Below are 23,899 nucleotides of genomic sequence, written 5' to 3' on the forward strand. Positions count from 1 at the left end.
TTCACGCGGTGTAGTCGTAATCGTAGTAAAATTAATGTGCTGTCGCGTTTTGCTTTGCTTGGTTGTGAGGGCAACATTGATGCTCGAGTTCCGAGCAGCCAATCGGCTGAAGCGCAGAGAGCGACGTACCAGCGACGAATATGTCTGAGCCTGGGAACTCTCCACCCAAATATGGCAGCATTGACCAAAGTCGCATAGCTCATATTCTGGAGATAATCGCCATGTGCGCAGACCTGACGGATATCTCCAACAGCGACAAACGGCCGTGGCTGAAGTAATCCGGAACATGGCGAGAGCGCTCCATATCAAACCAACCATGGCAGCCACCTTCGCCCGCCATCACAACTTCGACCAAGTCCCCACGTACAATCACGGTAACGCCATCGCGAACCAACAGCCACCTTACGATGCCTATGCCGCGTCGCATCATCATGTCGCAGCCCGCCACAGCAACATGGCAGCCTATTGCGAGCCCACCACCGTCAACGCCCAACATGCTGCCAGTATGAACGACCACAGGCAACAGCACGATAACAGCTACTCCCCAGACGACACGCCTGGAAAGCGCGAAAGCTTCCAGCATGGCTTAGCCGGACAGCATCACGACTACAGGATCCATAGCCCTACATCCGAAGCATCCTACATCGGCATCCAGCACAATTCGGCACAAGCACCCCTAGACAATGACGCGTCCGACCGTCAATTCGCTATGCTCCCGCCCTCAAACTCGATACACCCTTCATGGCAAGCCCTTCACGACTATGCGCAGTCGCACGCCGCCGAAAACGGATATGCGCTATCCATCAATACGACGGCTAAGAACCGGTCGCGCATCAAACTCGCCTGCGTCTGCTATGGCCAGCCGAAGAATACACACAAGCTTACAGCCGAGACGAGGGTCAGGAAGAACAGGGTCAGCTATAAGACTGGATGCAAGATGTGGATTGAGGGCAAGAAACAGGACGACGGCACGTGGCTCTTGCGCGTGGGCGAATCACAACACAATCACCCCGGGCGCGAGAGTGCTGGATGGGCTGTACAACGGAAGAGAACGTGGGGTGTAGTAGGAGGGCGCATCGGGGTCGGAGGCGTAACAGCGAAGGAGGAACTCGCCAAGTCGAACCTGACGCAAAATCAGGAAACCCTCGAAGACGTGGACGCGGAAGCCGACGGCGACGAAGACATACCCAGCGCATCTACCCAGGCACCGAAGAAGCCACAACATAGCCTCGAGCGTGGAGGTCTCGTGTGGAGGATCGTCGAACAAGAAATGCTACGGAAAGGCGAACCGAACCAAGGACGCGACCGAGGCGTGGGAAGGACAGTCGAAGTGCTACAAGCAAGACTGCCAGGCATATACATTTTCAAGCGCGACGTATACAACATACGAGCGCAGATAAAGCGGGCGCGGAAAGCAGCAGGCCAACAAGTCGGCGACGGCCTCAACAGCTCAGACGACGAGGCTGAGGGCGAAGCCGAAGCCGATATCGCCGATACCGTACAACTCAACGCTGCAGCCAGTACTTCTCAATCAGCCCAACGACCCGCTCCCCACCTGCAAAACACATACCACCACCCCACCTCCCACACCCTCAAACCGCCCGCGCCCTTCCCACTCGTCCGAAAAGATTCACGCATCGATCCTTTGCTCGACAGTCGCGGTCCGCCACCACCGAATCCTCCTGAGGCCGTCGATATAGAAGTCGATCAACTGAGGCGGGAGAATGCAGAGCTGAGACGCATGTTAACGGAGCGGACGAAGCAGGTCAAAGAAAAGACCACGGAGTTGGCGGAGAGGGCGAAGGAGATCAAAGATAAGACTACAGAGATGGCGGCGCTGAAGAGTCAGGTGGAGCTGTTGAGTAATATGATGATGACGAGTGGGAGGGGGTTGATTGGGGGGTAGTGGATGTATGTATTGGGGTGTTGGACGTTGGGGTAATGAGAAGAGAGGGGCATGCCCACATATTATTTGAAGAAGAGACATGAAGATATGCAAAGGTAATCAGATTTACATATATAATCGTAAACAACGAACCATCGAATAAGTTAAGCCAAAAAGCTAAGAGGTATCTCAGAAAGGTATCCGTAAAAACAACCCTCCCAAAAAGGTCCCTTTGCAAACTCCCAATCAACAGCATCAGCGTGGTATCCAGCACCAGAAACTCCATCATAAGCTCATAGCCAACTCGTTAACCCATCGCTCGTATCAATCACGTTTTCGGTGACGTGCTTCACGCCTCCTCGACCATGTCCTCGTCCTCACCCTCAGCGAGCATGTCTTGTTCTTCACAGCTACGCTCCACTTCATCAGCGATGAACTGCTCGTACTCCTCCAAACTCTTCTGTACGTGGAGTTTGAAGCGCACGATGTCGTCGAGCATGCGCTCGATTTCTGTGTGGAGTTCTTCGCGGAGGGCATTGGCGCGGAGTTGGAGTTGTTCGTATCTGATGTAGATGATTAGCTTGTTGTCATAGAAAGTCGAACACGGGGAAAGGGTAAAGAACTTACTCGATGTTGACAGCCATCTCTCGTTGTACCATGAGTTGGACGCTCTCTCCCAGACCGCTACGCATGCGGCCAAGTTCTTTCTCCATGCGCTCAATCTGTGCGTCAGATTGGCTCTTTTGCGTGTTTGTTATTTCGCGGAGCTTTTCTAGCTCTTCTTCTGCTTGAGCTACGCGGTGGCCGAGTGCTTCGACTTCAGCTTGCTTGTCGTCCATGGCTTCCTTGATCTTGTCGAGAAGATCGTGGTTGTTCATGTCGGCTTCTAGGGCTTGGTTGCGTCGTTCGGCAATCTCTTTGCGGAGTGCGATTATGTTGGCTTTGACTGTGCCACGGAGGTCGAGGTTTAGCAGATGTGCTGGTGAGTACCCTGTGCCTGCGTCGTGCAGAAGACGGTCTGATGCGTCTTGTGAGGAGCCACCCATTTGTGACCCTGAGAAGTTGGGGCCATCTGTGATAGTGAGGACAAGTTCGTAGTCTTGCCCCTTGGCATTGACAGCCGTAGAAGGGATGACGCCGATCTGGTAGCCCAGATTGTTATACCGCTCGATTGTTTGTTCGAGCTCATCCAATTTGCGAGATGCAGCGATTTCCTTCTCTGCAACCCGCTTCTTAGACTCCTCTAAACGAACTGTCGTCGCTTGGAGAGAAGTATCAAGGCGGTCCCTTTCATTTGCCATACGGTCAATATCCGCAATGGTCATGCCTCGACCGTCAATGATAGCTTGGAGCTCTTGCTGCTCCTTCTCTGAGGCCTCAAGTTCAGCCTCAATCTCTTCGATGGACTTCTCCAGGAATGAGCAGCGGTCACTGTACTTCTTGACCTTGGCATCCATTGAGTTATTGTAGTTCTCAAACTTGACGCGATCTTCTTCGAGGATGCGGATTTGCTCCTCCAGCTTTTGGATCCGGGGGCCGGACTTTCCTAGTTCTTCGATCTGATCCTGCAGGTACTTGTGCTCGGCTTCAAGAAGAGCGACCTGCTCGTGATGTTGGGCATTTGCGGCGTCGAACTTGGCGGCCATTGTCCGGATATGAGGCTCCATGTGCTTCTTCTGCGCCTCTTCATCGTCATCGTCGTCTTCTGCGGACAGCCAAGTGCTGTAGGCGTCCGACAAGAAGTCAAAGATGATGCGGTCTCCGGAGACGTCGAAGCCAGCCTCGAAGCAAGCGTCGTCGTATGTACCGGCCTCATAAGCCTGCATCAGTCGTGCCAATTGCATCATCCAGTGCAAAAGACCCAAGAATGTGTACCAGTTGTTTCCACCAACAGCCGCGATCTGGGACTTCATGATCGACTTCTCAAACGGGTAGCGCATCTGCTTCAGCAGGACGGGCACCTCCTGATCGATGGACTTCTGGAAGCGATAACTGGGATCGATTCGGTTGTAGAGCCATTGGAACATGCAGTTGAAATCCTTCTGCGTTGGCGAAGTCATGGCTTTCGCTGAGAGGACATGTTTTGATTCCATCTCGAAGTTGTTTTGGGTCAGGTATTCGAGCAGCTCCTGAGCCATATGCTGACGGGTGCTTGCATCTTTAAGTCGCCGTGGGTCTGTCGGGGGAACGGATGGCATAGGCGCCTGTTGGAAGAAGGATTGTTTGACACCAGATTGTCCAGTTACATGCGAGGCTCGCGATTTGAACACGCTGCTCCGCCGTTGTGCGCTCTGCTCAAAGTTCGGCCCCGAAGGGGGGGCGGGTGTTTGGAATATGGAGGCACCAGGCGCAAAACTCTTGCGCGCACTGCTTGCGCCAAAGTTGCTAGTCGAGTTGCGATGTACTGACTGGAAGCCTTGCGCGAGATCTGTTCCGGAGGATGAGCGTGGGAAGAGCGGCTGGCTCGGGCGACCGGGCGCGAGGGACATTCTACTCCCACTCTTCGACCGGGCATGATTCGGAGGGAATTGGGGCTGGTTCGTGTTGTTGATGGAGCTCGAGCGCTTCATGGCGGATGCGGGCATGGGAATCGCGGAGGAGTTGTTGTTTACTGGTCCTAGAGTCTGCGCGCGTGGTTAGGAGATGCGACGAGAGGGGGTCGCACACTAGACTGACCTGACGGCGGACCGAGAACATTCCCGGGTCGGCCATAGTATGTGTTGTGACAATTGTGCAGCGATTATCGTCTGTTCGCGACGTCGCGGGTCAGCAAGGCGGGAGGCCGAGGGGGGTAGGGCTGGTGTTGATGCACCCGTACCCGCCTATGCAATGTTTGTTGTGATCAGGGTTTCGCGCTAGCCCACCGCAGCAACGCGCCTGGTCCGCGCCACGTGGGGTACGTATCTTGCATTGTTGACGTCTGATTATCTCGAATACGAGGCAGGTGGAGGCGGTAGTAAGGTAAGAGTGTTTATTTATAGCGACCGGCGGCGAGAGATGCCATGGCCAAAGACGCACTGTCGAAGGGAACGCTAGCAGGTAGTGATATGTAAAGCCAGAGTAAAGGAAGGCTGCCAACCCCGTCGTCCTCCCCAGTCGCCACAAGATCTCATCTCGGACGCACTCATACGTGCCACTTCATCGCTATACTGTATCGACTGGGGTATCGTTGTGCACATGCAAGCCAAAATAATGATGCCACAAATTTTCAAAACTCCAACCTGTGGCCCGTGAAAGGTATAAACAATAAGGACATTAAACTCGAAACCCGTTAGAAATGCATCATCAACATGCCCCCGTTGAAAGTGTTTTCGGCGTCTACCATCGTGTCGACTTGGGCGCATCTGCCTTTCCTATGTTCTTGAACATGTCATCGGCGCCGAGACTCAGCGTGTCTTCGTTGACACCGAAGGAGCTCAGGCCGGGCAGAGCTGGAGGCGGTGGGCCCTTGGGCTTGGGTGGTTGCGCAGCCTGTACGGCAGGTTGGGAGACGGTGCGGCCATTCGAGTAGGTTGTGGAATCCACAGTGCCTTCTGGAACAGATCCGGAGATGAATGTCTTCCTCTTGCCGAACCAGCTGCCGCTCTTCCTCCTGCTGAGACTGGGTGCTTGGCTGTTGATTGTAGCCGGCGAGCCCGGCCTCTGGTCCGACTTCAAGCTGTCGTTGGACGACAGCGTCCGAATGCCGAGGAACTTGCGGACGGATGCAGGCCGCTTGCTCGAAGGGCTCGTGGGGGACATGGCGCTGGTCGCATCGCTGGTGCGGCTCTGCTGGAGGTGGCCATCAGCCGAGTCCTCTGACGCTTTGCCTGGCGGCGGCGACTCTGTCTGCGGCGGGGAGCCAGGCGACTTTGGGGTGGGATGCGACGACAGTGGGCCTTTTCCAGGCGTGGGCGGGCGAGGTGACTCGGGCGGGCTGTCGAGCGGCGCGGGTATCGACGTGCCCTCGGTCAGAGAGAAGTTGATGGGCGAAAGCGTCAGTGGCTTGAAGGAGAACTTGTTGGAGCCCATTGCAGTGTCGTGGTGGGAGACTCGTGTGGTAAATTGCGGTGGGCGATCAATAAACCCAAGGTGCGGTGGAGTGGAGGCAATTGAAGGCTGGGAGCGACGCGGCAGCAGATGAGAGAGTCTCGCAGAAGCCGCAGGCGGGTGGAAGCTCAGGAGGTGCTTTCGTGAAGCGGAGTACGGGCCAGGGATTACACGACGGTTAGCAGGGATCAGCGCCCTGCACCACCCAGAGGCGCTGCGGATACGGCGCGCCAGCCTCGACCTTCCCCAGGGACACGCCCTGCCTGCTGCCCTGATATCAAAAGGAACAAGACGTGGACAAAACACGCGCGCGTCAGCAACCGTCGTGCAGCGCTGCATGAATGCGTGCCTGCAGCGCGTCACCTTCGAGCTTCTAGCGCGACAATTGTACCAGAGAATGCAGTGGGTCAGCCACCCGAGTCAGCGTCAAGGCATAATGCAGGAGAGCCGTGCCGGACGCGCATCGCATGTCGCCATCTGCCTCCGCATATCGATTTGATTGAGACCCTTTCTATGATCTTCAACGGTTATCTAGGCCCATATCGCTCTCGCTGCGACATGCTTCAAACACGCACTGCAGCCGTGTACCCCTCCAAAGTTTACCCGCCACATGGACGACCCCTATTGCCGTAGTTTCCGAAGCAACCTGATGTCATCGCTATGCACAACCTGATCCGGGCCACTCTTATCTTGTCTTTCGCTGATGCACCTCGTCCAATTCGGCAATCTCGTCGAGCAGTTGGCACGTCTCTTGTGGGTTCGCGATCCACGCCGTCGTACATGCCAACCGAGCCTTGAAGTCGTTTGCCCCAGCACTCAAGAACTGGTCGCCAACGTGCAACGTTTTGCTGCCCTCAATCCCGCCGAAGATCCGCTGACAGGCAAGGACACCCCAGGACTTATCTCCGATGTCGACGAATACGTCGTTTCCGCCGTTGAACGCGCAAAAGGGGAGACGCTGGCCGACCTCGGATATTTCCTAGCCACGTCAGCACTGCAAGCATCGCACATGGTCTCAAAACCTACGAGTATCTTCTGCACAATCAGAACGGTCTCTTCCAGTGTCTCTCGGCAGAACTTGTGCCCGTCCTTTGGTACAATGCCAACCGCTCTCTCCTTCCGGACGACATTTGCCTCCATGCGGAAGTTTTTGACAGTGTCCCTCAGAGACACTTCCGCCAAGTCGAGCAGGTCCTTGATGTCCGACTCATGCCACGAAAGCATTTCTTTAAGTAGCCATTCTTCTCTGGGAATCAGGCGCAGCAGGACCGGACTATTCTCGTCAAATTTGAAACAGAAGTTGCTTTCGCCGCCCATGATGATCAGATTCTGTCGAGCCTCTAGGGGCAGATCGGATGCCTGGATGGCGTCTAGGAGCCCGTACAGTCTGCCATAGTATGGTTTTGCCTCCGTGTACCCTGCAGCTGTGACAATGCCAATCTTTGATCCACGACGCATGAGCTGCAGAATCTTGGGAATGATTGGGTTGTCTTCTGTCAAGTCTTTGCCGTCGTCATACAAGGTGACATCTCCGTCAAACGTCACGAGTTCTAGTGGACCGTTGCGGATGAGACTCATTACTTGAGCTGTGTTCAGAACTAGACGCACGTCGTTGAAAGACGGGGGCACGAAACGTCGGTGGCTGATAAAGCGCCGCTGGTCTTGCCAGATGAAAGCATCATGCAATGCTAAGGACGTGAAGAAGTTTGCTACTGTTGGAACGAGAAGCTTCAACTTTGATCTGTCGGGTTTGCCATCTTTCTGATGTTGGACTAAATTGCGTTAACCATGCCATTTCACCGTAGACCGCCCGAACTCGCGCGGTTTGGATGGTTTCATGACATACTGTGGTCGTTGATGATTTCCTCAACGTCCCGTAGAATTTCGGCATACCGCCGCTGGGCAATATTGGCTTGGTGCTCGACTGACTCATCGTTGGGCTCGAATACTGCTGTTGGATGGGAGTGTAAGACGAAAGGCACAGCTAGGAGACCCTGAGGTAGTATAAGTACGTAGCTCGCATTCTCTAGCAAGCAGAAAGAGCATCACCTTGATCCACTCTATCTGTATCGTGCATTAGCTAGGCATTTGGATTCGGTGTCACAGGATACTCACGAGCTGGTCTCTCCTGTGGGTCTTTCGGGATATGTCAGTTATCTGAAGGTAGACGCTTGTCCCTGTAACTTATACACACCTTGAGGGCATCTGCCACACGGGAAACCATCAAGTCAGCGGTCTTGTCTCTGAGTCGACCTTTGGGGAATGTAGCCGTGGTTGGGACTTACATTCTACGCGGTATCTGGTAGTCATCTTGCAAAGTCTCAATCGGTAAAAGAGGAATGAGGAGAGGTGAAGGACACTGTGACTGAGTTGTCACTGTGACCTAAGCTGTCTGTCCAAGCTTATCGGAGACCGCCGTTAGTGGCTGGAGAGGGAAGGGGCCATGCACATGTGACCCGGTGACATCCCCGCGCGACGGTACACTAACGCCTGTAAGCTGCTTGTTCCCTTTCTACAAAGCTACAGCTACCTTGCTTTTGCTCCACGAGTGCGCGTGCAACGTGTGCCATTCGTGGGTTGCATGGGTGAAGCCGCAATCGATAAGCGGCGATCTGCAACGGCCGCTACTGGGGGACGGCTTTTATGCAAGGGCCCACCGTGTCGGACAAACCACAGGAACCCAGCCAGCTTCACCCAAGCTACCCGGCTGCCTCCAGAGTCGCAGTCCAGATGGACTCATCACTGAACGACGTGGCCCTGCGCCCATGGCCGGCCCCAAAGAAGGAGGAGCTGACGCAGGATGACCTGCTGTTCAAGATCGAGCAGCTAGCGAGCGAACGCGGGCATTTGCGCAACATCACCGAACAGTCGCTACAGGAGGACATTGACGCGGGCAAAGATGTACCGGATGACGCTGCGGAGGGAGTTGATAAGGAAAAGAAGGAAAAGGAGGCACCTTCGCGGCAGGAGCAGCTAGAGAAGGTGTTCAAAGCCGGGCAGGAGATGTATGGGCATCTGGAGTACGTCTGAACGCGAACGCGCTGTCTAGGAGACCAATACTGACCAAAGATAGATGGGCTAAATTTGCTGCTACCAACGCGCTCGATCTCGTTTCCCTCATACTCTCCCAAGACCCCAACAAGCGCGCCCTCAACTTCTTCAGCCCGACGTTTCGAGAGCAAGGCCTGAACCAGGGCATACCACTCGGCTCTTTCGGCATGAGCAAGGAAAACCACGAACATCGCACTCGTAAGCCAGACGAAGTACAACGGCTCCAAGATCTCGCCTCGAAACAAGAGATAGCTGCCCAGGGAGCACGCATGGGGGCGCTCGACTCCTCGGTGGACGAAATATTGAAGGCCGCAAAACACTTGGAGAAGGAGATACGGCGAGAGACGAAGTACTGGCATGAGATAGTGTCCGTCTCCGATAAGGGATGGCCCATTCAGCGACTGCGCCAGAATGTACGCCATTCGCCCTTTGCCGTGCGTTATGGACTTCCCGAAGGTAAAGACTGCTCATTCGTCGCGTCGCTTTCCTCAAGCTAACAATTTATCAGCAAGCGGCCATTTTAAAGCGCGTGGCTTTGCCCCTCTTCAGATGGAGAAGGACGGCAGCATCATTCTCGATCCGAGTCTCGCGCTCAAACCAAAGACATTCCGCGTGCGAATCAGTGTCAATGGCAAAATGACAGGCACATCACAACTCCCTCTCGACGGCGAAAACTCCGCTCAGTCTCTGGAAAAGTCTATACAACTTGCCCGTGATTCATTACTAGAGGAAGAACTGTACTATGAAATGAGTCTCGAAACTCGGCAACTGCGAGCCTACGGTGTCGAGTTTCGGGATTCTGTCATTCAGATAGACGTGCCTAGCATGGGCAATGCATCGCAAGATCGAAAGCTGCTCATCGATTGCGTACCCCGGGACGATCCTATAGCGAGCAACCAAGGGCATGAGTACGATTGGCTGGCTCGCAACATCGCCGAGGCGCTCCGACTGCTCCTAGCCCATGAGCACAGCATGCGTCTCTATAGGAGATCGCAGCTTCCACCTCCCTTGACAGGCCAAAAGCGGGATAAGCCTCCTCCACCTTTGCTGCGCACGCTTCTTGCCGTATCGAATCACATTGCAGGTGTCGACTCGCTCTACGTCTATCTTGGTGTCGTCGCCAAAACACTGAACAACGCAGGCCTGGATGCGAGCCTGGACACTACGCGTGAGACGTCTTGGGCGAACCTTTCGGAGAGTTTGAAGACGACACCGAAGAAAGGCATGTCCGCAACCGATCAGCTGCTTGAGATCTTTATGAAGCCGTTCGATGGAAAAGCGACATTGACCCTACCCGCCCCGAACGGCACACAGCCAGAGAGTCTGGTCATCGTTACACGCACGATCATCGGCCAACCGACATTTGGCACAGAGCATAAGCTTACCCTTCCATCCGCTCTTAGCTCTGATCTTGGCTTGTTCCAGCAGCACAAGTTTGCTACTGTCGAGGAGCTGAAGTCATATCTGGATTGGGTTCTATCCTTACATATTGCGCACAGACTTTTGAAGAGTGAGTATGCCTCACGCGCGCAGACGAGAACTCAGAACCCACGGCTCTCGATCCTTCAAAGCAAGGAAACCAAGAAAGGCACCAAGTCTACAAGGAACATTAAAGTTGACCTCAATGACGGGGAACTGAAGGTGACTGCGCTGGCGGTAGATGCGACGTCGGAAGCAGAAGACGGGGAGCAATCGCATACTTGGAGTGAGACAGGCGACAATGCTTCTCTGAAAGAAGTCGTTAAAGAGTGGGTTGGTTAGACGACGTTGGGAGAGAAAGTAGTAAATGTACATCCGTAGGAAAGCATATCAGATCAGGCGGAACTGTTACCATCTGCAACGTGCATTACATAGCACCAATGGCGTTGCATCACACCTGCACCCAGCAGAAGCGGGGTGAGCCGCCAACAACTTAGACCAAAAGCGGATAGTGTCCCTACATGCAGCCTCAAATCCACATCAGATCGTCCCGAGGTCAATAGCTCCCCAAGTTTATCCTGGTACCTGACATGTTCATGACGTGGAAGACTAAGAATGCCGAGCCGCAAACTGACGTTCAGGTACCTCTGAGGTAATGTTTACAGGTCGCGCTTGCATGCTCAAAGCTATATAAACCACTGTGTCAACCATCATGCCGTCGTTCTTGATACCCGCCACTGAATTGTTGTCGCATCCAATATGCTGCCTGTTTCCGTGTTGACGTTGAGCGCTCTGGTTCCTGCGCTATGCAGCGCACAACGCATTCGTTCTGATCCCGGTGTTGCCGGCCCACCTCTTGAGATCGTCCATCTTTACAACGATCAATGGCCTACCGGTACAAACACACCACAGCAGTCTCACAAAGACACGACGACTAACATCAGTCCCAGGTATCACCGTCTCGAAAGGCGGTCGTAAATTCTCAAACTACCCAGCAGGTCTCGATCCCAACAACACCAACACCGGCACCAACAACAGACATGCCGTAGCAGAGCTCACCGCCAACGGCACCGAAACGCCGTACCCAAGCGTCGAGATCAACAGCCCGCCAAACGGAGCCATTAACTACACGACGACCCCACCAACTGGCGCAAACTACCAGAACTACCTCATTGGCGTCCAAAGCGTCGTCCTCGACCCCCAAGATCGGCTCTGGATCCTAGACACAGGCCGCGCATTGAGCGAAGAAGGCACACTCGTTTTGGCATCCACAGGCGGTCCCAAACTCGTTGGTGTAGACATCGAGTCCGATACGGTGATCCAAACCATCGTTTTCCCAGCCACAGTCGCATATCCAGACTCATACCTCAACGACGTGCGCTTCGACCTACGCCCTCACGTCACTGAATCCGGAAAGGGAGTCGCGTACATAACCGATTCCTCATCCGAGGGCCGCAATGGAATCGTCATCGTAGACCTAGGCACAGGCGAGAGCTGGCGCCACCTCGACGGCGCACAAGAGTCGCGAGCAGAGCGGGGTTTCGTGCCATATGTCTGGGGCGAACCGAAATACTACATCCCCGGTCCTGGTCTGCCACTCACCACTGTCCCGTTGGGAAGCGACGGTATCGCCTTGTCTGCTGATGGAGAGCACCTGTACTTTGGCCCTGTTGGCGGACGCACGCTATACAGTATTCCCACCGAGCGTCTAAGGGACCGCAGTCAGACGTCTGAGCTTTTGGCGCTGGGTTCTGTGAATAACCGGGGGGAGAGGGGTGTGAGCGATGGGTTTGAGACGGATACGAATGGGTTCATCTATGCGGGGAATATGGAGCAGAATGAGATTGGGTTCCATAACCCGAAGAATGCGTCTATGGCGTTGTTTGTGAGGGACCCGAGGATAAGCTGGGTGGATTCTAGTAAGTCCTGCTTCTATTCTGCTGGTTGTATTTGAACGAGGACTGACGTGTTGTAGTGTCCGTTGGAAGCGATGGCTATCTTTACTTCACCGACAACCAGCTTGCTTTCAGTTCGTCGTTCTATCCTGGCACGGACAACAGAGAGAGGCCGTTCGTGCTGTTCAGGGCACCTTTGCCTAACAACGGATCAAGAGTGTTCTTGCAATAAAGCTCGGTGGACAGTACCATAGTCTTACGACCCCACAATTGGACATATGTATATATCTTTGGAAATTGCAAAGTCTACGTCTTGCCAAACACGAAAATCCCCTTGCCGTCCCTGTAGCCCTCCAGAGTATCCTTGACCTTGCCTATCAACTCTTCGCCCTTGGTATCCCATTCCCACTTGATCTCATCAACAGGCATGTCTCTGAACTCGCCCTTGCGTGTCATATCCAGTACATCGGCAACCGTCTTCTGCTTCTCCTCAGGATGCTTTTCCGCCCACCTGCTTACCCAAAAGCCGTGGAAGTGAATGTCCTTGAAGATGAGCATCGACGCGGGAATAGTCAAAGGCTGCTTCGACATCGCGCCGTAGGTAACGAAGTGCGAAGAGGAAGAAAGCAGTTTGGCCATTGCGGTAGCGGCCTTTCCGTTTACGCAGTTCAATGCTAAGCGGATAGGAGAGCGACCGCCGTTTGTCCATTCCTTGACCTGGTCTTTGATGCCCTGCGATTGCAATTCTGCATCCGTGATGACGACGTCTGCGCCCAGCTCCTGAAGTTCCTTCTTCATGGCCTCTTCCTTGCTCTTATCTTCCCGGCTACGAATCACGTTGATGCTCTTGTAACCCCACTTCTTGCCTAGTTGGATGGCGGCACGTCCGACACCTGAGTTCGCTCCATTCTGTATGAACCACTCGCCTTCCGAGAGGGTTGTGAAGTCGCGAAGCATGCGGTATGCTGTGCATGGGTTTATGGATACGGTGCCGGCTTGGATCGCGGTGATACCTTCGCGCATCTGATCGTCGAGCTTTACGACATCGTTCGTGGTGGCGCTTGCGTGTGTTCGCCATGTACCGAAGCCAGGACCTTTCATGAAGACCCAGTCGCCCTTCTTGAAGCCTTCCTTCTTGACTCCTTCGCCCAATGCTATTATCTCCGCCACGCCCTCATTTCCGGCGACGGCGATTGGGTTGGGTGTGCCTAGGTTGGTGGTGAAGGACGGCTTCGAAGGGTATACGCCTTGGATCTGGTTGATATCGGCGGGATTAATGGGCGAAGCGAGGAAGCGCAATGTCATGAAGTTGCTATGCGGCGGCGAGATGGAATGGCCGTGAAGCGAGAGCACGGCGGGAGGCTCGCCATATTCGGAGAAGGTGAGGGCTTTGGCTTGCTCGTAGCCGTATGCGGAGATGTAGCGGCGCTGCGGAAGTCGCGATAAGGCCGGGGCTAGGTGTCGTGTGCGGCGCAGACATGACTGCGCTAATCGTGGAGACGGCGAGATGAGTTTGGTAGCCATGGTTAGTGGCGTAGACGCTATGAGAGTGATGTGAATTGGAAGCCTGTGGAGCTCATGGAAGATGTTTTGGAAAGACGGAGCTATGACGTTTGCTAAAGCCGAGGTTTCGTGGAGCAATGGAGCTCATAAACGCATCACTTTCGACACAGTATATACAGTGCATTTCTGTACCAATTCTTATGCGCGAATGTTTTGACTGGGTGAATTCACATTCTACGGAATAAGGTAACGCGAGTTCCGCGTCTCGCCCTCAGCCCAAGTCTCTAGATGCCAGATGAAGCTATGATCCACTGTTTCTCATAAGCTCGCAAGAATACTCGCATCAGGCAACGATGCGCCACAGCCTGCGCCATAAACTACGTACGAAGAAGCAATGGTAGACATTCACATGCAAGACGGCCCAAGAGGCGCTTCGTGAAGGTTCCCGCCAGCTGTGGGCATCTAGACGCCACTAGCACCGCCCCGCGTACGTCATCGGCCATGCGTGTTGCTAGGCTGCGCCCTCCTTGAACTGGCAGGTTGCTGCATACCCCTCTTGCTACAAATAGACCCTTTCGCCAACACACCCTGTCCACCGCATCACTCAAAGACTCACAACACCCCTCAACCACTATACCACTACATTCAAATCCCTCTCAAAACACCTCACACATACATCAAGATGGCTGCCACCGTCAACGTCGAGAACATCTCCACCAAGACCAGCGAGGATGAGATCAAGAGCTTCTTCTCCTTCTGCGGAAAGATCCAGTCGCTCAGCGTAAAGCCCTCAGGCGACGACACCCAGTCTGCCTCAGTTACCTTCGAGAAGGCCGCCGCCGCAAAGACCGCCCTCCTCCTCGACAACACACAGCTCGGCCACAACTCGGTCCAGGTCACGTCTGCTAAGAGCATCGACGAGATTGCCGGCGAGAAGTCCGCCTCCGCCGACGACGCCAAGGACGGCGACCACCACATCGAGCAGGAGCAGAAGCCCCGCGCACGCATCATCGCCGAGTACCTCGCCCACGGCTATGCCATCTCCGACACCGCTATCGAGAAGGCTCTCGCAGCAGACAAGCAGAACGGCTACAGCACCAAGTTCATGAACGTCCTCAACAACTTCGACCAGAAGACTCAGGCTACACAGAAGGCACAAGTCGTCGACCAAAAGTTGGGCATAACAAACAAGGGCTACGCTGCCTTCAACATGATGACCAGCTACTTCGACAAGGCTGCTTCAACACCCACCGGACAGAAGCTCCGTGCTTTCTACGAGCAGGGTAACAAGACTGTCATGGACGTCCACAACGAGGCTAGGCATTTGGCCGACCTTAAGAAGCAGAAGCCTGCCAGTGAGGGTGGTGTCGCTACTGAGAGCAGCGAGAAGCCCGCCGAGGGTAGCAACGAGAAGAGCGGCGAGTCCTACGCCGCCGCCGCTGCCCCCACCTCCTAGATACAAACACCTTAAGTGCTCAGGGCGGAGGACTGGAACGACATTTCTTTCGATTCAACGATTCCCACTTGGTTTACAGTCTGTATGAATACTTGCGCATGATACCGATGACGGCACGAGCACGGAGTTTGGAATAAGATGGTTCAGCAACCTACGAAAACACAATTCTATCTAGTAACCATTGATCTTGAACCCTGTATTATCGCATAGTGATGGTGCTCTATTACGATCTTTTCGAGAACAACGAGCTAAACAAGCATGCAGGAAACAAGAAACACTAAAGCCAATAATCCTCCTATCCCTCTAATATCCCCACTCTCCACTGTCCAACAGGCTCTGGCTAGCCACAAAGCTGAACCCACCAAAAGGATTGCTAGAAGCCTGACTCTCAAACATCAAGTCGTCAAACTTCTTCGTCAGAACAGGACTCAGCGGCAGGTCGGTGAAGTCCTGGGCAAAGTTCTCCGCCAACTCCGGATCCGTGATGAGTGGCTGAATCGGCGGCTCCAATTCCCTCGCTTCCAACTTCTTCCAATCGATCTTGCGGAAGAACCTGTGTTTCTTGATGTTCGGCAGATCCTTGGCCATGTTGAAGCCTAGGCGCTTCTTGGGATCTTTGCGAAGGAGGCGAGTGAGGAGGTCCTTGGCGTCGGCGCTGAGGTAGTAAGGCAGGGCGAGTTTCTGCTTTACAATCTTTTCCTGAATCTTAGCGTTATTGTTGCCAGTGAAGGGAGGAGCGCCAGTGAGAAGATCGAAGCCGAGTGCGCCTAGGGACCACCAGTCGACTGCCGCGCCGTACTCGTGACCTTGAACAACCTCTGGAGCCATGTACTCTACGGTACCGAGGATGGAGCGACAGGGGCTGTCTTCGTCAAGACTGACTTTGCTCAGGCCGAAGTCAGTAAGGAGCAGGTGGCCCTCGGAGTCTAGGAGGCAGTTCTCTGGCTTTAGGTCGCGGTAAATGACGCCGACTGTGCGGTGAAGGTGGTCGAGCGCAAGCACCATTTCAGCCATGTAGAAGGCGGCCACGTCTTCGGAGAACATGCGCTCAGCAGCGAGGTGGTGGAACAGCTCGCCGCCTTGGGCATACTCCAGAATGAGGTACAGCTTCTCCTGGTCCTGGAAGGCGTAGTAGAAGTTGACAATGAAGGGGTGACGGTTCACGCTCTCAAGGACATTTCGCTCCGTCTTGGTCTGTTCGATGAGCTTCTTATGCACGGTGATGGACGCCTTCTTGAACTGCTTTTGCGCGAACAGGCGGCCTGTCGCGCGCTGCCTGACCAGCAAGACAGTGCCATAGCTGCCCTTGCCCAGACACATCAACGGCTCAAAGTCCTCGGCCGTCATCTTGCGCGCCATGCCACTGTTCAACATGGTCGACGCCTTGGAGAGCGTGTCAATGCTGAAGTCTTCTGCGTTGAGGTCGATCTCGTAGCTCTCCATCTCCGTGCGGTCACTGTCACTTTCCCGGCCGGACATACTCGTGTTGCTCGACAACTGCGATGTGACCCTGCTCATAGCGACACCCTTTCCTGGGGAATCCTTCATGGGTGAATCGCTCCTTGGGCCTAGGTTCAGCGCCTCCAGCTGGGCTTTGAGGTTGCTGATGCCTCCCGCAGTGGACTGGGGTCTAAGCGCTGGGCTGCTGGTGACGCTGGGAAGTCCAGAGCGCACAGGTCCGAAGCGCGGTGTAGTGGCCAGAGAGTAGTCCGACTCCTCCCCACCAGACGTGACTGGAGTGTGGAAACCCCGGGTGACGCTTGTAGCTTGTAGTCCTGCTTTCAGACCCTTCTTTTTCTTTTTCTTGTTCTTCTGGGCCTTCTTGAACACGGCATCGAAATCCAATTTGTCTGGTCCCTGCTGCTTGCCTTCGGGGCCGGGCTGCACTGCGCGCTGTGGCATAGGACTGACGATGTTGATCGGCGGGGTTCCTACGTGGAGGGGCGCTTTGGGCGGGCTCATGTCCATGGGTCCTGAAGCGAACCTGTCCTCTTCGGGCATGGCAGGCTCAGGGTTTCGCGGCGCGTTGGCCGGAAGTTGGGCATCGTTCTGGTCGAATGCGAAAACCATTGTAACGGTAGTGAGGGGTAATGCGATAAAGAGTTGTCACTCTCCAAGCTGCGCCCGTATTCTGCTCAAGTCAGCATTTGCGCACGCTTCGGAGAGGAGTTCGCGCACATCCAACGCCGGTCTTGGGCAAACCAATATTACAGTCCGCCGCGAAGATTCACGGCGGAACTCCTACCCCTAGCCGGACCAGCGATGCGAAGGAGGCGTCCGTCTTGTTTAGGCCTGAGCTCAGTGCGGTGTAGGGGAAGAAAGAGCCAACTGCGGTAAGCTGAGCGGTGGGTAGGAAAGCGGTCGCGGCGAAGGAAGCAGAGCCCATAGATGGTTGTAGTGGAATATTGGGAATGGTAATGGTCGAAGCCAGGATTCGGAGCCTGGCAGTAAATCTGTCTAGTGGAAGTGTCGCGGTGTTGGGAGAAGTCGTGTTTGAAGGGGTTTTGGCAGAAAGGAACGCGATCAGCGGGAGAGGCTCAATCGCCAGGTTCTTAATTTGGTGCCTTGGCGGGCTCGCGGTGGCATGTGAATGAGCTTGCGCTTAACTGGTCATCCGCCCCAGATCCACCTCCACACAAACTCGGAGATCCACCCCGTGCTTTCATTTACATCATATTTGCATGTCTTGCTAATGTCATGCGCTTACGTCGCTGATGCGATCGTGTTGATGTAGTTCGCTGCCACGCGCGCTGGCACTGAAACTGTGATTGCGTCTCATTCGACAAAGACAGCGCGACGCTGATCCAACGCGACTCTCTTCGCGAATGAGTCTAAGTAGCAAGGGTATCTATTCGCTGCTGTGAAGTAACTCCGACTATGATTATCGCGAAATGAAGCTACCAGCAGTAGCCCTGTGTGAAAGCTAGCGTGTTCCTCTTTTGTCGAACGTGCCTATAGAACAACAAAGCGCGACGCTTGACAGATAGGGGGCGCCACGAGACGTATATAATCTGGAACTGCTCTATCTCACGCCCATGGCTCTGCTCAGTAGAAAGACTTGTTCACGCTCCTCTTTTTTTCCGAAATATGCGACTTCCCCACCCGAAGCTAAGCGAGTGCGGCTGCTGTGGGTTTGGTGTTCCGACGTCCGTCACGAAGAAAGAGCACACTACAACTACTACTGCGTCTGTTCGAGTCCGTTCTGACCTCAATAGAAAGAGCACAAAAGAAAACGCCCATTATATGTTTCTCAGTTTCAAAAATCCTCATCGTCGCCTTCGTAGCTCAGTGGTAGAGCGCGTCACTAGTAACGCTAGATCCAACTTGGATCGAGCTAGCCCCGAAAGGGACGTCACGTGATGACGAGGTCGTCAGTTCAATTCTGGCCGAAGGCAACTTCTTCTTTTTGCTGAAAAGTTTTTTTTTTCTGCTAGAATGCATGCCATGACTTCGCAATGTACTTACAACAATTCTCTAGATAGTGCTGCGAAGAGAATCGCGCTATTGTGGCGGGCTGGAACAGAATATCGCAGTTGGCAGAACGGCTGCAAGAGCGCCCGCTATCTAGATGAACCCTGGTTAATCTGTTCCCAAAACACATCTTTTAGGAGCTTGCCGATAACATAGACGTTGGCCTCGGCATGTTCGCCGAGAACGGCTGATTCTGCGACAATAATCTACTGCTAGATGCCCAGCGGCCTGTTGGTGTGACTTGGATATCCATTGTCCTTGTTGTCATCTGATGCAGGGCTGTACATGTAGCTCCTGTCGTCAAGACTGTCATAGGGTTGTGTGGCTCTTCGCTAATAAGTTATTGTAGTGATTGTCTGAGTACCATGGGGCAGCGACTGTACCAGAGTTCGCGAGCGCCCTGCTCCGCGACCCACACACAACCATGCGTTCATGATCGCACAAGTCGTCCCTGACTCCCTCTGTACAACCTACATTCAGCATAACAAACAGGATATCGGGACGCATGCGCGCGATCAAGGACGATACCCCCATTCGAAGATACGAGTCCATTTCCTCCTTCTGGCCCTTCAACACCCAGTCTGAGATCTGAGCGCCTCAACACTACCACACGGAGAACCTTGTGCAGCAGCACAGCCTCACACATCCATTTCACAACGCAAACAAAATTGAGAATATTAGAAGTATGCAGATATTACTAAGTCGACAGTGTTCTCGAAGACGCGTACGCTTGAAGTGCGCCCGATTCACTACTCCCTTGGCGATAGCAGGTTAACCCTCTGTTACTCCTCATCGTCGTCCTCCCAGTCGCCCTCCCAGTCGTCTCCCCAGCCGTCCTCTCATTCGTACTCCGCGCATGGCGCCTCCCCGTGGTCCTCCTCCTCATCGCCCATCTCATAATCAGGAGTATTGCTAGACAGAGGCTTGCCCTTGAGTAGACCGACGTTCTTTCTTGCCTCTACCAACACGCTCTTTGCCGACGCCAGCGACCCCCCTCGTTCGACCGGCCAGCTTGCCAATATTTCCTTGTAGGCAGCGAGCAAGACAGCTCTCGCCGCCCCCTTCTTTTCGAGCTTGGGGTTCTTCGTAATGTACTTTCTGCCAAATGCTCTCAGTGCTATCCTCTCATCCTTGTCAAAGTCGACTGGGTACAGCAACGAGTCGGAAGGTGGCGGGGGGAACTTGGCACGCCACACTTCGAAAGCGCGGTTGACCTCGTTCGAGAGGACGTCCAGTTCAGCTAGGACTGCAGCCTCTTGGTGGCTCGTGCTGGTGTCCCCCGACTCTTCTGCGTTCTCTTGGCTCTCGACAAGCGTGAAGTTTAGACCGGCGAGGAAGGGTCCAAGGCAGGCCGGGGCAGTGACTGGGTGCTTGCGTAGTGCAACAGCCAACCGACCGAAGTTATCGAGGTAGCTGTGTGTTGGTATGATGGAGTCCCGAGCCGCGATGAGCATAGAGATGGGCTCAACCAATGGAGAGAGGCTGGTCGTCAAGTCATCGCTGTCCTGCTTCTGCACCGCGACAGCACTCAGCGGAGACCCCAGGGCGTTGAGACAGGCCAGTATAGGTGTCGAGAGCTGCACTGCGTCTGTCACAAATAGACGCGAGAGCATACTTGGCATAGTGGCTTGGGGGTCGTCGCCGGCCTGCTCGCTACTGTCTCCGCCGTCTGCTGCTTGTGCTGCACGCTTTACGCGCTTTGATGCCGCTGGCTGCGATGCCGCTAGCTGCGATGCCGCTGCTGGGCGCTTCGCTGAGGGTGTTGTAGGAGTGTTCGTTACAAACAGCTCGGCGGACTGCAAGGAAGGTCAGTTAGCGGACGAGGAGTAGATGCAGCGATGCACGATCATACCGTTTCGAGGTACTCGCGATACCGGCTCTTTAGCTCGGGTTTGCTCCCAGTCAGCCGTACCCTGGTCCTTGAACCTGGGGATGGTGGCGTTCAGTTCAACGAGGAATCGCTTCATCTTGTCCTTGGTCGCCAGGGCATTGAAGCCTGTAAGTTTCTCGTTGATGCCATCGCCGCTGCGCTCGAGCGCCTCGTTGTTCACCATCTCTTCGAAGTGGACGTAGGATAGTGAAGTACCGAGCCAGCGAAGTAATGCCAGATGCGATATGCAAACTTTAGGCGGTGCAGCTAAGCATCAGCAAGTGGAAAGCGGGCAAAATGCAATAAGGAAATGGACGCAACGCGGGTAAGGATCAGTAGAAGGGAAGAACCGAATGGACGCGGCGAAAACGACTGGCAGACATAAATCAGAAGGACCGGGTATATGGTAGGAAGAGGACGAAGATTGACAGAGAAGAAGCGAAGAGGGAGCAGATGCCGCGAGGTGAGATAGGATGTGGTGCGTCGCACCTTCCCAACCCACGCGCCAAGCAAACCTTACCTACTCAAACACTGCATGTGCACTCACCATTTTTCACCGCTAGTCCCTTGCAGTCGCTTTCATTAGTTTCTCAGCGTTCTATCCTTCTCCTCCAACAGCACCGACACACGCAAGCGTCCCAACAGCCCGACGCAGTACTGGTCAAAGTTATCCTCACGCAGTAGCTCCCCGGCGTCCCACGCCCATCATCAACGAACAGCACCTGCCCAAGCAGGCCTCTCACCCGCCCGAAGCATTGATTGGTTTAGAAGATACCCCTCCGCGCATCCGACCCCCAAGACCTCTACCACCCCTCCACCCTCCGCAGTCTACCTGGGCAGTAGAACGCTATGGCGACGCTACCACCACCTGCGCCGCCCTCCTCACGCATGGCATGACGACTGGCTGGACTGACCAACGAGCGCAAGGAAGAGTTCAGAATCACCGCCAAGAGATCCAGATTTTATGATAAATCAGCGCCTACAACCATTGACCATCGCAAACTCGCGCGGAGCAACTTTTTCGAGTACTCCAAGACCGTTTACGATATCGACGACGAACCGATAATGTACGCCTGCGAGACCCTTATTGATCATGTCTGTGGTTTCCTGGAGTGCATGGCGACCGTTTTGGAAGGCGCACTATCAGAGAAGATCAAGGCATGTATTATCTATATCCCCACGTTGGACAGTGACTGACTTCTTTCAGACCAGAACGCTTTACGGTCATAAGTACGCGCTTCAGTACTGGATCGATATCCACACTCCCAACTTCGCAACCATCGAACGTGAGTATCGCACTCGAGTGCTGAGGCATATCCACATGGTAGCAGTTGAGCAGGATCTTTCGACACAGCACCGTGAAAAGAATGAATTGGGAGAATTTCAGCTGGGCCTTCTCTTCGCAGAGGTAATGTCGCTACATGAAGGTGTCCTCAATACCAAGCAGCATTATATAGCGTGGATACTCTCGTACATCACGTCTGCGCGACCTGGCAGCATCACTGTTGGAAAAGGCTACCACAAAGGTGCACCGCTCGGAGGTGCAATAAGTGCGTCCATGCCCACCCGCGCCAAATCTCATAAGTCGAGGTGGTCAGACCTCAAGTTCGAAAAGTTCGACCAGGAATATTGCTGTGTTGTCACCTTCCACTATCTCAAGGGAAGCAACGATCCGCATGACCAGAGGAACGAGCAAGGCGCGCGCCGATTCTTCTTTGCCCGCAAACAGGAACGGCTCCACCTCGACTGGAGCGCGCTCCTCTTTGCTGAAGGTAAGGCGTGGACGCCGAGAAACCAGTTTCATACGCTGACCTTCCATAGCGTATACTCGCGGATTGTTCGTAGACCATCTCGATGTCCTTCTCAGCAAATATTCAGATCGATTCCCCGCAATTAGGCCGGAAGTGGCCAAGCAGGCTGTACTCGTCGCGGCAAATACCGAGTGTGAGCTCCTCGTCGAACAGGAGATGCGAGCAAGGGCCCTTAACGGGAAGCTGCAGCAGTTCTGTCTCTCTATCGGCATTCTCTGCTACGTCTCAATGTACGCGTTCAGACGACAAGCCGCACAGGAAGCCAAGAACATGCACTCGACCGAAGAGGCCATGGCACTGCTCAACCATGCCCCCACCAACCCAACCACGATGCTCAACTACGACCAGCACGGTTTCGGGAGGCGAGACGTAACCTCCTTTAGGCTGGGCGGTGTGGGGCTCACGAGCGCGTCGATCCGCAAGTTCTTTTCGCCGTCGAACAGACTGGTAAGTACTTGTTCTTTGCGTATCCTCCTGCCTACTCAGCCTCCTCGCATGCAAATGACGTTTATTGATCTCGTGGGCCTACAGTGGAATAGGAATGCATCAGCAGAGTCATCAGGTCGGTCGCTAAAAGAGGAGATCGACGCACGCGCACGCCAGCTCGTCACCTCAGATCCAGAGTGCGAGAAGCTCAAGGCCGAACTCCACAAAATCCTTAAACAAACGCACGAGACGCTTCAAGCCCACGGCCACCTCCCCCACGACGAACCATACCAGATAAAAGCCAAGAACGTCGTAAGGTACAGAGCGCTGGCAGAGAGTGCCAACCAGCCTGATCTGGTGGAGATAAGGAAGAAGCTCGAAGAACACCTCATCCTGCGCAAATATGAGCAGAGAGGTATTACTTAACGCGCGAAAGACAAATTGCGCAAGACACTGCAGGAGGATAGGTCGGGGCGCAGCTAAGAGATGGACAGGCGAGTAGAGGGAATGGAGTTCGGAGGAGATGATGACGAAGAGATTGACACCGAAGCGCTGGGGCATGAACAAGAGGAGACTGAGGCATGGAAGGCATTTTCGCAGGGCCAAATGCTCATGGCCGGACCCGAAGAAGGCGACGCAACATTCGAGGAATGGGAGGTGTTTGTCAGGCGCTGGATCGACAAGGCGGACGAACCGATTGGTGGCACAGAGGAGTTGCGTTGTCTGCTATGCGCAGCCGATCCGACTATGCCTCAGAGTACGTTTACCCCCGTCTTTACGAAGCAGGGAGTGAACCGGCTTTCCGGGTGGAAGTACAAGGTCCCTACGTGGACAGCATGACCGTCGACCTGATACTCAAAAACTTCCGTGTTGTCGCCCTCCGTGAGTGAATCTGCGGCGGCGTTGATATGGTCAAAGTCGTCATCCAGCAAATCGTCATCGAGCTCGTCGGCTGGTAATGCACGGATCAGTCTGTACGAGCACCTCATACAAGAAAAACGCTGAACAGGTCTGCAGACTACATCAAGACAAAAACTTGCAAAGTAGGTGACCTAACATCAACGTAGACTCCAGGGTGCTCAG

The 23,899-nt window shown here is 54.3% G+C and overlaps 11 protein-coding genes and 1 non-coding gene across 12 annotated transcripts; 6 read left to right on the forward strand and 6 right to left on the reverse strand.

Annotated features, from left to right (window-relative positions):
- Positions 1-316: 316 nt before the first annotated feature.
- On the forward strand, positions 317-1,906 carry J4E93_006648 (uncharacterized protein; the record flags this gene model as incomplete). The annotated part of the gene is made up of 1 exon (XM_049344560.1): positions 317-1,906. One exon carries the CDS (start codon positions 317-319, stop codon positions 1,904-1,906), a length of 1,590 nt encoding a protein of 529 aa, XP_049198214.1.
- Positions 1,907-2,234: 328 nt separating this feature from the next.
- Positions 2,235-4,597, reverse strand: J4E93_006649 (uncharacterized protein; the record flags this gene model as incomplete). Its single annotated transcript, XM_049344561.1, has 3 exons — positions 2,235-2,448; positions 2,513-4,509; positions 4,562-4,597. 3 exons carry the CDS (start codon positions 4,595-4,597, stop codon positions 2,235-2,237), a joined length of 2,247 nt encoding a protein of 748 aa, XP_049198215.1.
- Positions 4,598-5,203: 606 nt separating this feature from the next.
- Positions 5,204-5,896, reverse strand: J4E93_006650 (uncharacterized protein; the record flags this gene model as incomplete). Its single annotated transcript, XM_049344562.1, has 1 exon — positions 5,204-5,896. One exon carries the CDS (start codon positions 5,894-5,896, stop codon positions 5,204-5,206), a length of 693 nt encoding a protein of 230 aa, XP_049198216.1.
- Positions 5,897-6,599: 703 nt separating this feature from the next.
- Positions 6,600-8,138, reverse strand: J4E93_006651 (uncharacterized protein; the record flags this gene model as incomplete). The annotated part of the gene is made up of 6 exons (XM_049344563.1): positions 6,600-6,893; positions 6,941-7,686; positions 7,761-7,908; positions 7,964-7,978; positions 8,030-8,050; positions 8,109-8,138. The coding sequence occupies 6 exons, from the start codon at positions 8,136-8,138 to the stop codon at positions 6,600-6,602; spliced, it is 1,254 nt and encodes a 417-aa protein (XP_049198217.1).
- Positions 8,139-8,644: 506 nt separating this feature from the next.
- J4E93_006652 (uncharacterized protein) lies at positions 8,645-10,726 on the forward strand (the record flags this gene model as incomplete). Its single annotated transcript, XM_049344564.1, has 3 exons — positions 8,645-8,934; positions 8,988-9,421; positions 9,474-10,726. 3 exons carry the CDS (start codon positions 8,645-8,647, stop codon positions 10,724-10,726), a joined length of 1,977 nt encoding a protein of 658 aa, XP_049198218.1.
- Positions 10,727-11,143: 417 nt separating this feature from the next.
- J4E93_006653 (uncharacterized protein) lies at positions 11,144-12,511 on the forward strand (the record flags this gene model as incomplete). The annotated part of the gene is made up of 3 exons (XM_049344565.1): positions 11,144-11,279; positions 11,335-12,303; positions 12,360-12,511. 3 exons carry the CDS (start codon positions 11,144-11,146, stop codon positions 12,509-12,511), a joined length of 1,257 nt encoding a protein of 418 aa, XP_049198219.1.
- Positions 12,512-12,585: 74 nt separating this feature from the next.
- J4E93_006654 (uncharacterized protein) lies at positions 12,586-13,803 on the reverse strand (the record flags this gene model as incomplete). Its single annotated transcript, XM_049344566.1, has 1 exon — positions 12,586-13,803. The coding sequence occupies one exon, from the start codon at positions 13,801-13,803 to the stop codon at positions 12,586-12,588; it is 1,218 nt and encodes a 405-aa protein (XP_049198220.1).
- A 661-nt stretch (positions 13,804-14,464) lies between these two features.
- On the forward strand, positions 14,465-15,238 carry J4E93_006655 (uncharacterized protein; the record flags this gene model as incomplete). Its single annotated transcript, XM_049344567.1, has 1 exon — positions 14,465-15,238. One exon carries the CDS (start codon positions 14,465-14,467, stop codon positions 15,236-15,238), a length of 774 nt encoding a protein of 257 aa, XP_049198221.1.
- Positions 15,239-15,541: 303 nt separating this feature from the next.
- On the reverse strand, positions 15,542-17,308 carry J4E93_006656 (uncharacterized protein; the record flags this gene model as incomplete). Its single annotated transcript, XM_049344568.1, has 1 exon — positions 15,542-17,308. One exon carries the CDS (start codon positions 17,306-17,308, stop codon positions 15,542-15,544), a length of 1,767 nt encoding a protein of 588 aa, XP_049198222.1.
- A 1,204-nt stretch (positions 17,309-18,512) lies between these two features.
- J4E93_006657 lies at positions 18,513-18,633 on the forward strand. The gene has a single exon. It is a non-coding gene; the product is annotated as a tRNA-Thr (tRNA).
- A 915-nt stretch (positions 18,634-19,548) lies between these two features.
- Positions 19,549-20,763, reverse strand: J4E93_006658 (uncharacterized protein; the record flags this gene model as incomplete). The annotated part of the gene is made up of 2 exons (XM_049344569.1): positions 19,549-20,505; positions 20,575-20,763. 2 exons carry the CDS (start codon positions 20,761-20,763, stop codon positions 19,549-19,551), a joined length of 1,146 nt encoding a protein of 381 aa, XP_049198223.1.
- A 1,374-nt stretch (positions 20,764-22,137) lies between these two features.
- On the forward strand, positions 22,138-23,706 carry J4E93_006659 (uncharacterized protein; the record flags this gene model as incomplete). The annotated part of the gene is made up of 4 exons (XM_049344570.1): positions 22,138-22,351; positions 22,425-23,231; positions 23,319-23,529; positions 23,553-23,706. 4 exons carry the CDS (start codon positions 22,138-22,140, stop codon positions 23,704-23,706), a joined length of 1,386 nt encoding a protein of 461 aa, XP_049198224.1.
- Between the last annotated feature and the right edge of the window lie 193 nt (positions 23,707-23,899).

Source organism: Alternaria ventricosa, assembly GCF_023758065.1.
Source record: "Alternaria ventricosa strain BMP 2768 chromosome Unknown scaffold_11, whole genome shotgun sequence".
In the NCBI taxonomy this organism is placed as follows: domain Eukaryota; kingdom Fungi; phylum Ascomycota; class Dothideomycetes; order Pleosporales; family Pleosporaceae; genus Alternaria; species Alternaria ventricosa.